Below are 14,229 nucleotides of genomic sequence, written 5' to 3'. Positions count from 1 at the left end.
AGTGAAGAGACATAGGCTAAGAAAATGTTTTGACAGATTTAGTATTAAAGAAAACAGCTGTGGATTTGGTCCGACATCGCTGTATACAATCCATATATATATGTTTTCGTACCAAAAAATATGATTCAGAAATAAAATGCTCTCAATTTGATATTTCAATATAAAATAACCAATGAGGTATGAGCTTCAAGCGCTCGTTAAAGTTATAAGCGTTATGTCAGTAAAACACTGTTTTTCTTGAGATACCTTGGGTTTGAGAAATTAAATTTTTACAAGTAAATTTAACTCCAATAGATAATTTTTTATCTACTGGGTTTCAGTTGATTTTACTCCATCATATAGTAACCTTAATTAATAGGATTTATAGGAAACGGTTAATCTGTTGTCTGTAAACATAAGTGGAAGTATGTTGTTAAGTATAAAAAACCAAAGAAAACAAATTTCATTAGAACAACATTTCAGTCATTGCTAAGTGACGCAAAATTGCGAGTTATATTACTACTTTAAATTCCAAAAATAATATTTAGTTGATAAATAAATAATGAGCACAGATAGCCCATTATGTAGTTTTGTGCTTAATTACATACAAACAAATAAACAAGTATACGAAATATCCATTTAATAACATTACTAATCAGTTTTTGTTTAAAATATTTCGTGCGTAGAATATTAAAATAACCAAATCTTTTACATATACACTGTTGGCCAAAATCTTAAGGCCAGTGAATATAAGGCAAAAATATGCATTTTGCGATGCTAGACTTAACCACTCATTTGAGTAGAGCTTCGAAAGTGAAAATAAGAAAAGAGAAAATAAAAATAAAAACCTTTCTAGCATTTAACAGGGAAAATGTAAACACTATGAAATTCGCCTAAATACTAGCTGGTCAAAAGTTTAAGACCATACTGAAACGAAGCGTTAATCGGTAAACACGTAACGAAATTTAGCCATTTGTGTTCAAGCATTAGCGTTGGCAACATCTCCCACTGACATCTCCCGTGCTACATTGGGTAAAAACATGGCAAAGACTAAAAAGTTAACAGAGTTTGAACGTGGAAGAATTGTCGAGCTGCAAAAGCAAGGTCTCTCTCAACGTGCCATCGCTGGTGAGATTGGGCGTAGTAAAACTGTTGTTGCAACTTTCTTAAAAGACCCTGAGGGATACGGAACGACAATTTCAAGTGGTCGGCCCAAGTAAATTTCGCTGGCATTAAGCAGGAGGACTCGATGGATTGTCCGGCAAGATACCAGCTGATCGTCGAATTAGATTAAGGCCCTTACGGACGCAAAATGCAGCAAAAGAACAATAAGATGGCATCTACGAGAGAAAGGCTTTAAAAAACCGTAAAGGCCTTCAAAGGCCACGCCTCCTTCCACACCACGAAACAGCTCGGTTAAACTTTGCTGAGAAGCACCAAACATGGGACGGAGAAAAGTGGAAGAAGGTTTTGTTCTCTGATAAGAAAAAAATTAATTTGGATGGCTCAGATGGCTTCCAACATTGCTGGCACGATAAGGATATCCCACCGGAGATATTTTCTATACGACACAGTGGAGGAGGTTCCATCATGATCTGGGATGCTTTCTCCTTCCATGGAACAATAGAGCTTCAGGTTATACAGGGGCGCCAAACAGCAGCTGGCTACATTGACATGTTGGAGAGAGCATCCTTATTGACTGAAGGCTTTCGCTTGTGTGGAAATGATTGGATCTTTCGGCAGGACAACGCTGCAATCCACAATGTCCGCAAGACAAGACTTTTTCATGGCGAATAACGGGATTCTTTTGGGTCATCCAGCGTGTTCGTCGGAACTGAACCCCATTGAAAATGTTTGGGGGTGGATGGCAAGGGAAGTCTATAGAAATGGACGTCAATTCCAAACAGTACATGATCTTCGTGAAGCCATCTTCACCCCTTGGAATGGCATTCCAGCCAGTCTTCTGCAAACGCTTATATCGACCATGCCAAAGCAAATGTTAGCAGTTATTCGCAATGACGGCCGTGCAACTCACTACTGAGACCTCTTGTTGGGCATTTCCTACCCTGTTTTGGACTTCCTTTTGGTATGGTCTTAAATTTTTGACCAGATAGTATCAGGCTAATTTCATAGTGCTCACATTTTCCCTATTAAATGCTATTTTTTTCCCTTTTCTTATTTATATCTTCCAAAGCTCTACTCAAATAAGTGGTTGAGTCTAACAACGCAAAATGCATATTTTTTCTTTATGTTCATTGGCCTTAAGATTTTGGCCAGCAGTGTATGTATATCTTTCAGTGTGATATTTTGAGACATGGATTAAATAAACAAATTGATCTGATATACAATAACTGTGCCCCAAGACCAGGAAAAGGATAAGTAATTTACCGTCTGTTATTTTGTTAATGAATTAATACTTAATACATGTGAAGAATAAATTAAATAACCCAGTTACTGATTATTATAAAATTGTAGTTTTGTACTGCTAACAAAGACAACACTTCGTCGATATGCCTTAGCTTTTTCAAAATCCAACTGAATCTCTATGAAAGCACAAAGTCGACATGGGTGTTATACATTTTACTGAATGATCACACAGCGAATTTTTTAATATTGTAAGCTCATGTGACAAAGGCATTGGTTACGGTGCAACTACCCCATGAAGCAGTATATAACACTTTTTGTTCAGGCTTTCTGTAGAGCGTACATATTAACTTCGACAAAATTAACTAGGTTTGAAAAATGGGAAACAGAATCGTTATTCTGTTATATATGTAATCTATAAGAAAGCAGGGTATGTGATATTTACTTGCCACAACCTTATTTTTCCATTGTCCCCCTTGTAAGCAGATTTTATGGTAAATCTGTTTCCCAATGACACGATGGTATATATGCGGACACAGACCGCTAAAAACCGGATTTCGATACCCATAGTGGGCAGTGCACATGTAGCCCATTGTGTAACTTTGTGTTTAATTAAAAAAAAACTATTAACTATAACTTTTTTGTGCACGAAAACTATATTTCAGGTGGTTTAGTAGTAACTTTAAGCGCTTAGAACACTAAAATTCCGAAATCGATCCCCTCTTCTTAATGTTTTATTAAATATTATAACAGTGCCGTACTGGTGTTTCAAAGTGCAATGTGCGACCGTCGTGTTCACGGTATTCACGGTACAGTCTAGAAGTTTAATGTTTCCTTAAATCAAAATATGAAGTTTTATTTGAGACATATTATGTATATTTTTCGTTATTCTGTGAATGTAAGAGTAAAATTAAGAAGAATCTACAGGGTGGCCCGTAAGTCCCTACCCATCCATATGTTGTTATGTACATAAAGGACAGTATGTCTAAACAACGTTATAATACTAATGATGAGATGAAGGCAGCTGTTACCGCGGCATTTGGAACAATAACCTCTGCTATGTCGAAGAAAATGTCTCACAGAACATGGCGTCGCATAATATTATGCAGCGAGAATGAAGGACAGCACACAGATACACTGAATACATAAGATATATGGATGGGTAGGGTAGACAAAATAAAACAATACTTCACCAACGTCAAGTTTCCTCCACAAAACGTAGAAAACATTATACGCAAACACCCAGACAAAAAGCAAAATCAACTAACAAAAGTAAATATATCCCACAATTTAAAAAATCACGAAACCATATACTGCTGCATACCATATATTCCCGACATCAGCAGAAAAATAACCAAAATTTGGCAAAAAATAGTAACAAAATATGACATTCCAGTTACTACCAAATTTATTCAAAAACCAGGCACAAAACTAAGGTTTATACTATGTAAAAACTACGCTGACAAACACAATACCAACATTATTTATAAAATAAAATGTGATAACTGCCACGACTTATGTTGGAGAAACAAGTAGAAAAATGAAAACCAGATTCAAAGAACACAAAAAGTCACCTTCACAAGTTTTCGAGCACTGCAAATCAAATAAACATAACACAACCATAGAAAACACCCAAATACTAAATAAAGAAACCAAAACAAACCAATACAAAGGAACACCTTTATACCTATATTAATAAATATAATCTAACATCTAACCACGCCCTCCACATTCTTACACTCAATTACACAACCGTCTCAAACATGTGGTCAGCTATCGGTCAGTTACCTCTTTCTTTCTTTGTGAACCTGACGATGATCGAAGAAAGTCGAAACGTTGTTCGCTCGTCTATATAGTGCTTTATCTATCCATAATAGCCGTTTTTTACATATATGAGTACGTTTAGTGTGATGAGGATTCAATCCCGCGACCCTCAGTTTCCGACCACCCTGACCACGTGGTCAGGTCAAGTCCACACATTAGGAAAATTCAGTGCGGTTATGATTACTTTACATACTGGCTGTTATTAATGGGCCTGTTATAATCAAGTAATCAGTTTATACTTAAGAGTACTACAGTATTTTTAATTTTATATTCTGTCTCCCACAGACATAAAGGCGATTCTTTCAATACTCGTCAATTGAGCTGGAGAACGGATCACAAACGATTCTTTTGAAACATTATATATAAATGCAGCATAATTTGAAACTTATTGCAGTTTAAATGCCGAAAACTGGTCAAGCGTTAGAAACCAATAAACCAAATATCTGTAAAAGAATTACGTAAATTGCAGAGTAGTTTGTTTTAAATTCATATTCTTACTTTGTCATGGCGGCTTCTGTGAGAAGTTAAAAGACTTCAAAGAAATCGTGCATTTGTACAATGCTTCGGGGTCATCCGAAGTGGAGGGACTAGCCTGACTATGTTATATTATTGAATGAAACTTTTTTCTAGCCAAAGAAACTGCAGTGTTTACTATGTTTTAAAATAATCCTCTCGAAATAAAATGTCTGGAACATTTTACAGTATTTCCTTCCCGAATTATTGCGAGGAACTATATTTGGTGAAACTCAATGATAGCTGTTTACGTTCTCTACAAAAAGATTTATAAGAAAGATGAGATCCAATGTCTGTTAAACTTACTAGATTAACTGTTGATTCAAATACAATTCAAATTATTATTTGTTGTGAGAAATTCTTAGTTATTATTTATCTAATGCAGTTCTTTGGTCTCTGTCCATCAGATATCCTCTGGTATGTGATCGCTAGGTGAAGAACGAGTCTAATTGCATACTCAACAGATATTCAGAAGTGAAAACCAAAAAAAAAAAAAGAGGCAGAAATATAAAGAAAGAAAATCAAGAAACCAATACTTACTGATTTCTTCAAAGATTTCTTAATGAATTACAGCACAACCCTTTATTGTTATGTGGAGTATAGCAGTCTTTGTAATGTTATCTTTACACTCCTCTGACTTTAAATCCGAAATTAATAACTTGCACTGAATGAAAAAACATAGAAGCATCTGCAGTGTACATTACAGGGTGGCCCGTAAGTCTCTACCCATCCATATATCTTATGTATCCAGTGTATCAGTGTGTTGTCCCTCATTCTCGCTGCATAATATTATGCGAAGCCATGTTTTGTGAGACATTTTCCTCAACATAGCAGGGGTTATTTTTCCAAATGCCGCGGTAACAGCTGCCTTCAACTTATCATTAGTATTATAACGTTGTTTATAATAACATATGGATGGGTAGGGACTTACGGGCCACCCTGTATAAAAATATGTAAACCGCAATATATGTGCTGTGTTCAATGCCGATGAGGCCTTTAGCTAATGACAAGTCGGCAAGTATCTGTCTGACGTGATAGTGAGTGTGACGCTATTTGTATTAATAAATTGCACAAACAGTGACTGTTGTTGTGTGAAATATGTTAACTTGGTGAAATGTGATTTCTATCACTTTTATTTAAGTTCTACACAAGTCAGAATTAGGAAAATGGATTAATAATACATTATTATTTATATATTTTAACACCAAATATTCATTATATAGTATTTCTTGCGAGGGCGTGCTGAGGTTGTATAGCCATATTTCGATACAAAATATAAATATATCAGATATTGACAAGATAATAACAATGTTGTGTTGTGATTTTAGATGTTTAAAATTTTTTATTAACTTATAAAGGGAAATTTTAACAGTAACATAATTCGTATAGTTTTTTAACGTGACTCAAAACATTAAAGTTATAAACCAAGTTTGATTTTTACCGTGTTAGTAAATACAAAAAATAATTATTTCTTGGTCCATGTGGGGTAACTTTGTAACTGTAGAGCCTAACAAACATGTCGATAAGCAATAACTAACTCGGTATTTGTACTTGATTTTTTTGAAAGTGGAACTGAAGTTTTATTTGAAGTCTTGTGTTCACGATATTTTATTTTAAACTTCGAATGAAAAGTTTTCGTTTTGGTTTACACTTTCAAATGTTTTACGTGTTTTGGATTTAAGTTCTATTAATGCTTTCAAGTTCAACGTTTATAGTTATACCTCTAGTATTGGTAATGCTTGTGTCTTTCCAAAATCTGTCCAAAAAGGTCCCGAAAATATTTAACCTACCTATTGCAGGGGTATTATTTCTTAATGGAAAATTTAATGTTTTTTATGGTACTGATTTGTGAGGCAGCAATTGTAAATACCAATCAAGATATCAAATCTCCCATATCAGATAATGGTAAACCAAGAATTTTATGGTGGACTGGACGACTGTTTCCACATTTTGAAGAAGATGAAAAAGTCATATCTTGTCCTAAAGGACAGTGTATATCTACAAAACTGAGAAGTAAAAAGGATGATGCTAGTACTCGAGGTTTTATATTTTATGGAACAGATTTAGAAATTGAAGATATGCCACTTCCTCGGAAAAGTTACCATCAGTGGGCATTAATGCATGAAGAATCACCAATGAATAACTTTTTGTTTTCTCACAGTATTGCAATTAGTTTATTTAACTACACAGCTACTTTCAGAAGAGAATCAGACTATCCTTTAACAACTCAATTTATTCCGTCTATTAGTTATTTAACAGACAGAAAACCCATACCTCTGTCTGTAAAAAACCAACTTCGGAAAAACGGATTGTCTGCTGTTCTGTATGTACAGTCACATTGTGGGGTTGCTTCAGATAGGGATAGGTATGTGAAAGAATTATCCCAATATGTTGGTATTGATTCATATGGTACTTGTCTTCAGAATAAGGAACTACCAATTTCTCTTGCTGACTCGGAAATGTTTGAAAATGAAGAGTTTTATGAGTTTATTTCCAAGTACAAGTTTCATTTAGCTTTTGAAAATGCAATATGTGATGACTACATGACTGAAAAGCTCTTCAGACCACTTCATGTTGGATCTGTTCCTATTTATAAAGGATCTCTTAAAGTGAAAGATTGGATTCCATCAGACTCATCTGTAATAGTTGTAGATGACTTTGAGAGCCCTGCAGAGTTAGCAAAATTCATCCAGTATTTGGATGAAAATGATGAAGAATACTTAAGGTATCTGAAATTCAAAAGTAGTGAAGGTGTAACAAATAAGCTACTTTTGGAGACACTTTTTCAGCGACCATGGGGTGTTAATGATCCTGATAAAATAGATTTTATTGAAGGTTTTGAATGTTTTGTATGTGATAAAGTGGTAGAACACCTTCACTTTGACAAGGAAAAATTAAATAATAAAACAACAGAAGCTCTTCTACCAAAGATGGGTTCCAAAGATCACATGGGTTGCCCTCAACCTCATGTATCTCTAGGTAACAATAGCAATTTACCAGCCACTGATGAGTAAGTTAAAACATATATTGTATCATACAGTATCTTGTTATTCTTTGATTAAAGGTTTCTATCTATGTTCAGTTAGTATTTGTTGTGTATTTACTTAGGTAAACACAGTAATAAATCACTAGATTGCAGGTATTTTACCTGTAAGTTTATGCCTCTTTCATTGCCAGCTTCTTGCTTTTAACAGTGGGATAGTGTTTTGTTATTCACATTATTACACATATAAGTTATATTAAGTGATAGATCACTTCTAGGTTGTTATTTATATCCTGTTAATATTGTTTTTGATTAGCTTATTTAGCCATAACTTAAATGGATTGCCAAGTAAATGTATACATATGCATGTAAGTTAAGAGCAATTAGGGGTATGTTAATACTTTTAAACCATTCTATCCAGTCTACTAAACTCTAAAATAAAACACTCAAGCTCAGCCATTATTCAAATATTTATCAAGCCTCCACTTATACTCCTTTAAATTAATTGCATGCATCACTTTGAGGACTGTTTATTCCCATGGTTAACTGCTCTGGTGGAAAAGTAAAAGAGTCTAAGCTGAAAATGACTCTTATCCTATTAAACTTATGAACCATTGTTTTACCATTCATATCACAAACTTAACTAATTATTCTCCATCAATATTTTTAATGCAAATAACAAAAAAGTTAAAGCACAAGCACTAACTCTGAGATACACCACTAGTAGCATAGGTCTAGTTTGACTGAACTGTATTTATAACATTTTATTTTTCATCTCACCATTCTGTAATCCAATTTACTAGTGTTTTTCCAACTCCTAACAACAGCAGTGTCATTTTCTTGGCTGATGTTTTGAGTAAGGTATCAAAAACTTTTCAAAAGCAATGGCTAGATATTCAGCAACTATGATCACCTATTACTTGATCATCAAAATAATAGATACCTAGCATTTCACATTTCATGGTCATGAATATTGATAAGTTTTGAGAATGATAAGTTACTATTATTGTATCTCATCAGTATTCAAAATATTAGACTGCTGGATATTTACTGCTTCAAAGATTGTTCCAGGTTGTCACGTATCTAGTCACTGCATTTTTGAAAATTTGTTTATCATTCTATATATTTGTTATCATCCAGGTAACACACATCATTCTCAAAAATGTTTACTCATTGGTATGGGAATATTTCATTTTAATGAAGCCTGGTTGCTTTTCTTTTATGATATCATATTTCATTAAATTATTTTGCAAACCTTTCACATTTTTTCCCCTCTATAGAAATAAGCCTAAATGCTCTATTTTTTTAGGGTAAATCTTATTTACTCCCCTTTTAAAACAGGAGTATCACTAACAACTGTATAATCCTAGGTCTTACCCACTGTTTGCTGACTTATCTAAAGTGAAAGAAGAAAAGGCATTGTATCTTATCTTTAATATCCTATAAATCTTTGGGAAAAGCAGTGTCTGCTCTATTACTTTAACTATCTTTAATCTTTCTTTTTACTTTCAAAGGAGTAATATCTACATGATTCAGGTCAATTCTGATAATCCAATACAATGTCCAATGTCAGGAATATTGCTGACACCTTTTCTTGTAAACAAATGGATGGATCTTTTTAAAGAAATGTTCAGTTTTGGATACTGTGATTAGACTTAAAAACTCTCATAATATAAACGTTTTTAATTTTTTTTGTATTTCAAAGTAGTTTTGTTGGTTTGTTTCACACACACAGAATATTGATTTTAATATGTAACACAATTGTGTGTTTTTAATTTTTTGTTTTAAAGCAGTTAGATTTGGACATGTGTTTACTTAGATAAAAAATTCATGAAAGTCAAACAAAGGTTTATAAAGAATGACAAAAATGAAGAGACAATAACTAATGTAGACTAATTTATTTGACTAGTGTATTTTGTTGTTTTATTTATAGGTATCCTACTTAAAATGTTTGTTACTTTTTTATACTGATGTCAAGTGACTTATTTTACACTTTTTCAGGTGGAAACAGTATTATTGGGTAGATAGTTACTGGTATGCTTACGATCTTGGGAGAGCATTAGATGCAATGATTCGCAGTGGAGAGAACAGTTCATCTAACATTCACACGTATGCTATGAAAATGAGGTACCAGCATTAGTCTTTGAAAACCAGTTGGAGGGCAAGTAATACAGCAGCCCATATGCTGTATGTAGAACTGGATGATTAATTTAATTAGTTGATATAATGGATTACCCATGAGCAGTAATGAAATTGATTAATGTCATATAAATTAATCTATTAGGTGAAATTATGATTAAATCAATTAATGTCACAAAAAGAATTGACTAAGGTTTCTACATAATACCAATTTCAGCCACTCCAGCTATACAGTAATTGAAATTCCAATTAAATCAATTATCAATGAAATAATCAATTAATCAAAATTAGTATTTTTGGTTATTACAATTATCCAGTAACCAAAATTATTATTAAACTGATCAATGTCACAGAAATAATCAACTAATAAAAGGATTTCCAATTTTTAATATTTTTGATTATTCCGACTGTTCAATGATTGAAATAGTGCTTTATGTTTATTTATTCTGAAGCACAGAAGTAAACAATGGATAATTTGTGCAGTGTCAACTGTGGGAATTAAAATATGATTTTTAGCATTATAAGTTATTTTTTCTCACCTTTTAACAGACTAAAACAAAACACTGTTATAATAAGGGTTGAACAAAAACAATTTATTAAACTATAATAACAACAGAAATCCAAAATATAACTTTGATACAATTGGAATACAAATCTTATCAGTTAAAAGAATGCAGAAATTCGTATAAATGACAGAAAAGAATGGAATGCTCATATCAAAGGAATAATGAATGAACAGTAAACAAAACAATGAATTAAATTTGCTATTTCACATCCTTACTTTAGAACAAGTTTTTTTATAGCTATTTCTTGAGAATAATCAATTACTTGAACATAGTGAATTAAAGAGCCCAGTGACTAATTGTAACAAACTATCCAGCTTTAGTTGTATGGTAAGGTGCTCACATATGTTTCCTTGCCAGTTTAATTTGGCTATTTTTTGATAGATCAAATAATTTTTGGTGCTTTTAAACTTTTTTTTGTTTATTCACTTAAGTTTTCAATTTTTTCTAGGTACAACAACAGTCTAATTGATAAGTGAAAATCACGCTGTCTATATTTTCAATTTTGATGACTCAAGAGTTGTTACACAAAAGAACACCAAAGTTGGTACACTGCTCTTTCATATGTTTATCGATCTCCGAAACAATATTAAGAAGAAAATTCAAGTAAAAATTAAGATATAATGAGCATTTAAAATGTTTTCAAAATTAAGACACCTTATGGTAAAATACCACGGTTGAGTATTTAATGAAGATATTGTGAATTTAATACAAGTATTTCCCTTTGACTTTTTTTGTAGTGACATTTACTGCATAAAAACTAAAGGTTAAAGTCTGGAGTTATAGTTTAGTTACTTTAGGGGTAACATATCCATTAAATCTAGGCCACTGTTTAAAACAGAGACCAAATAATAAATGATTACCATCTTGGTGTTCATTCATATTTCATTTTGACTGGTTTATATAAAGTTTCAGCTTCCAACTTCTAATAGAAGTAATATTTTATGTTCATGGGTTAAGACAGCATTTTCCAAACTTTAAATAGTTTGTTATACCTTTCATATAGAAATAATTTCTTCAAGTGATAACAGCAAAATCAACATTTTCTTCACCTATTTTTAATTTTTTTTTGTTTTTGAGATGAAGAAATGTTCATAAGGAATGAATAAATATGAAAGCAGAGAAAAAAAAAAAAAAAGTGATAATTTTGTTAGGTTACTGTCATCTTGAACCTTTCTTTCATCATGTTTTGGCCATTCTGCCATGCTTCCAATGCCACTAGTACATGCCTCACAGTTTGGAAAAACACTGGGTTAAGAAGTAGTATGGTGTGGTATTTTCATTCTTTAGTGATCTCTTGTTTTAATATTAAAAAAACAACAACAAAGTTTTTACATACATTCAACACAGCTTATAAAATTAACAGTTAATTCTAAGTGCAGTAAGTCATAGTTGCATTTGAAATTTTCTCGAGCTGTGCAGAATATAAAAAATGTTTTGTAGATTAATCCATTGTTATTATTAACCATGAAAAACTATAATCGTATTGTTGAAATATATTTTGTTGGTCCTCGTAATTTATTGTTGTTTTGCATACTGTATATTTACTCTTGACATGTTAAGTAATATCAGATAGTTTTATTGGTAACAATGAGCAAATATTGCTTTGTGTATTGTTATGAGAGAGTTTTGTACACATATACTAAAGTATTGATGTATTTTTGTTTTTTAATATTACATATTCACACAAAAAGATTGACTGAATGCTGGATTTTCAGTGGTAGTGTTTAAAAGTTTGCTGGCAAAGAAATTAAATTATTTAACAAAAATAACACATTTTGATTACCTTAGAAATGACAGTGCTATAATGTTATTTGAAGACAATCTGTAGTCAGTTTGTCTTTACTAGATTTGTCTTATCTATAAATTACTGGTTATATATTGACCATGTACAGGCAAATCAGAGGTCTTGGGTTGTATCCTTGATGTGTCAGTTTTTATATTCCATTAAACCAGCTGATTGAAAGAACTAATATATATATATATATATGTAATATTTGATAATATCAGTGACTGTAGTGTTTTCTCAGTTTTCAAACAAGCTACATTTATTAAGTAGCATTTTTAACTAGTTTTTCTTTTTTCAGGTATGTGACTTATATTTGCTGATTTAGGGACTAATGCATAAAATTTTGCATGCAAGTTCAAGTGTAGAAGAGTTACTTTAAGCAATACTTGGTAGTTGAAGGGTGCGAATTTGTGAATGTATGTTAAAATGTAGTGTGTGTGTATACATTTATATATACACACACACACTGAATGTTCTACTATATTTGATGAACAAGCATTCTGAGTTTTATTTCATATGCTAGGTTTAAGCAATTATATTTAAAATTATTATGATCATGTAACTTTCTCTCAGTAGTTTTCTACTGTTATGTTAATATTTCTAGTGTACTACTACATATTTAAGTGTAGTAAAATTTATCAACAAATTAAAATTTATTTTCTTCTAAGCTGTTTGTTTGGTTGTTAAAAGATGCATGAGACTTTCTGCTCAAGCCATCTCTAATTTTGAAACAATAGACTAGAGGAAAGACAGCTAGTTAATACCATCCCCAGCCAACCTTTGGATTACTATTGTCAGATTACATAGTAGGATCTTACTATTGCATTAATTGCACAGTTGCAGAGGGATTTTTTTCCTTTGGTAGTAACAGGATGTAAACTCTGGAACCTGAGATCCACATGTTGACATAATTAGGTACTGGGCCATACATAGCCTTTTGTGTGCTGAGATGTCATTTTGAATTAAATTTTTCTTCTTTTTAGATATTCATAGTTTTACAAGTGCTATGATTATGTTATATATTGTTCAGCAGCTAGGTATTAAAAGTTTCATTCTTCCATTACAATTAAAATTACCTTCAATTTGGAGATGTTAGACAGGAACTGTTTAAAATTATTTTAATTCAGCTCATTGGGCTTGTGTTTAATTAAGGAAATCATTTTTTTTAGTGAATACCATATCTTGTTTGCAGAGATCACAATTTAGAGTTTATAATATAAAATGCTTTTTCTTTGTGAATGTTTTATCCCTTTCAGCTAAGAGTAGAAAAACTTGTCAATACCTCAATGTATCATTTCCTTCCCAGTATTCACTTCCATGTGTAGAGTGCATGCATATTTAACATACATTTTCTCTATATGCAGTTACATTAAAAGCATCATTCTCTTCTTGCTCACCCCTATAATAACATTTTTTAATTTTTATATTTTCAAGCTCATTCCATAAATTTTTCAGCTCTCCAGATGGAAGAAGTTTAAAACTCTTTCCAAAATTAACTCCATGGAAAGTTTTAAGAACAAAGAGAGGGAGGGTGTTGTGAAAACGTCAAGTCTGTTTTACACATACACAAAATAGCATTTTTTCTTGTGTACGTCTGCTACCACATGTAGTGCATCAAAACACTTACCAAAAGTTGAAAGTAATCTCTCTCAATCAGTCATGAAAATTACCAAATTGTAAATCAAGTTAACTCAAAATTAATTGGATAAAGAAGCAATTTATATTCTTATAATTTTGCATAAAACAGTTCATAACTTTTTATAATTTGTTCACTGGAAATCTGCAAGAAAAAGTTTTGTAGAATTTTGAAAATCTAAACTGTAAAGTTACTGTTTCTCTATTCAATGATAATCTTTATTAAAAGATGCTGAACTGTTTTACTCTGTCATATTACCGTTTACTTTGAAAGCTTTTGCCACCAGATATTTTAGTTAGAATATTTCAGAAAATATCAAACATTTATATTTGATTTAATTTACCTTTCATTGAAAAGTTTTATATGAATATGGGAACAGTTTCACTTAAATATTGTATGACCTATCCCAAAATTCGCCATTATTTCAGAGTTATTAGAG

General features: G+C 32.0%; 1 protein-coding gene across 5 annotated transcripts; it reads left to right on the top strand.

Annotated features, from left to right (window-relative positions):
* The first annotated feature begins 5,908 nt into the window (after positions 1–5,908).
* Positions 5,909–12,821, top strand: LOC143229498 (GDP-fucose protein O-fucosyltransferase 4-like). 5 transcript variants are annotated; one of them, XR_013015909.1, is made up of 4 exons: positions 5,909–7,690; positions 9,665–9,790; positions 10,817–10,908; positions 12,453–12,821. XR_013015909.1 is itself a non-coding variant. In XM_076461904.1 (3 exons), exons 1-3 carry the CDS (start codon positions 6,495–6,497, stop codon positions 12,472–12,474), a joined length of 1,344 nt encoding a protein of 447 aa, XP_076318019.1. In that variant the 5' UTR covers positions 5,909–6,494; the 3' UTR covers positions 12,475–12,821. The 5 variants fall into 5 exon arrangements, 4 of the variants coding, with proteins under 4 accessions (XP_076318019.1, XP_076318018.1, XP_076318023.1 ...); XM_076461904.1 differs by lacking the exon at positions 10,817–10,908; XM_076461903.1 differs by lacking the exon at positions 12,453–12,821 and having other exon boundaries at positions 10,817–11,504.
* The last annotated feature ends 1,408 nt before the right edge of the window (positions 12,822–14,229 follow it).

Source organism: Tachypleus tridentatus, chromosome 10 (genome assembly GCF_004210375.1).
Source record: "Tachypleus tridentatus isolate NWPU-2018 chromosome 10, ASM421037v1, whole genome shotgun sequence".
Lineage (NCBI taxonomy): Eukaryota > Metazoa > Arthropoda > Merostomata > Xiphosura > Limulidae > Tachypleus > Tachypleus tridentatus.
Note: the sequence above shows the minus strand (reverse complement) of the source record. Positions and strands in the feature narration are given on the sequence as shown.

What these genes read in the sequence shown, in the direction of transcription:
- LOC143229498 (XM_076461903.1), top strand. Translation starts at nt 6,495, where the DNA reads ATGGAAAATTTAATGTTTTTTATGGTACTGATTTGTGAGGCAGCAATT. An exon ending in AATTTACCAGCCACTGATGA is followed by an intron (nt 7,691 to 9,664) that starts GTAAGTTAAAAC and finishes ACACTTTTTCAG; the next exon opens with GTGGAAACAGTATTATTGGG. An exon ending in ACGTATGCTATGAAAATGAG is followed by an intron (nt 9,791 to 10,816) that starts GTACCAGCATTA and finishes AATTTTTTCTAG; the next exon opens with GTACAACAACAGTCTAATTG.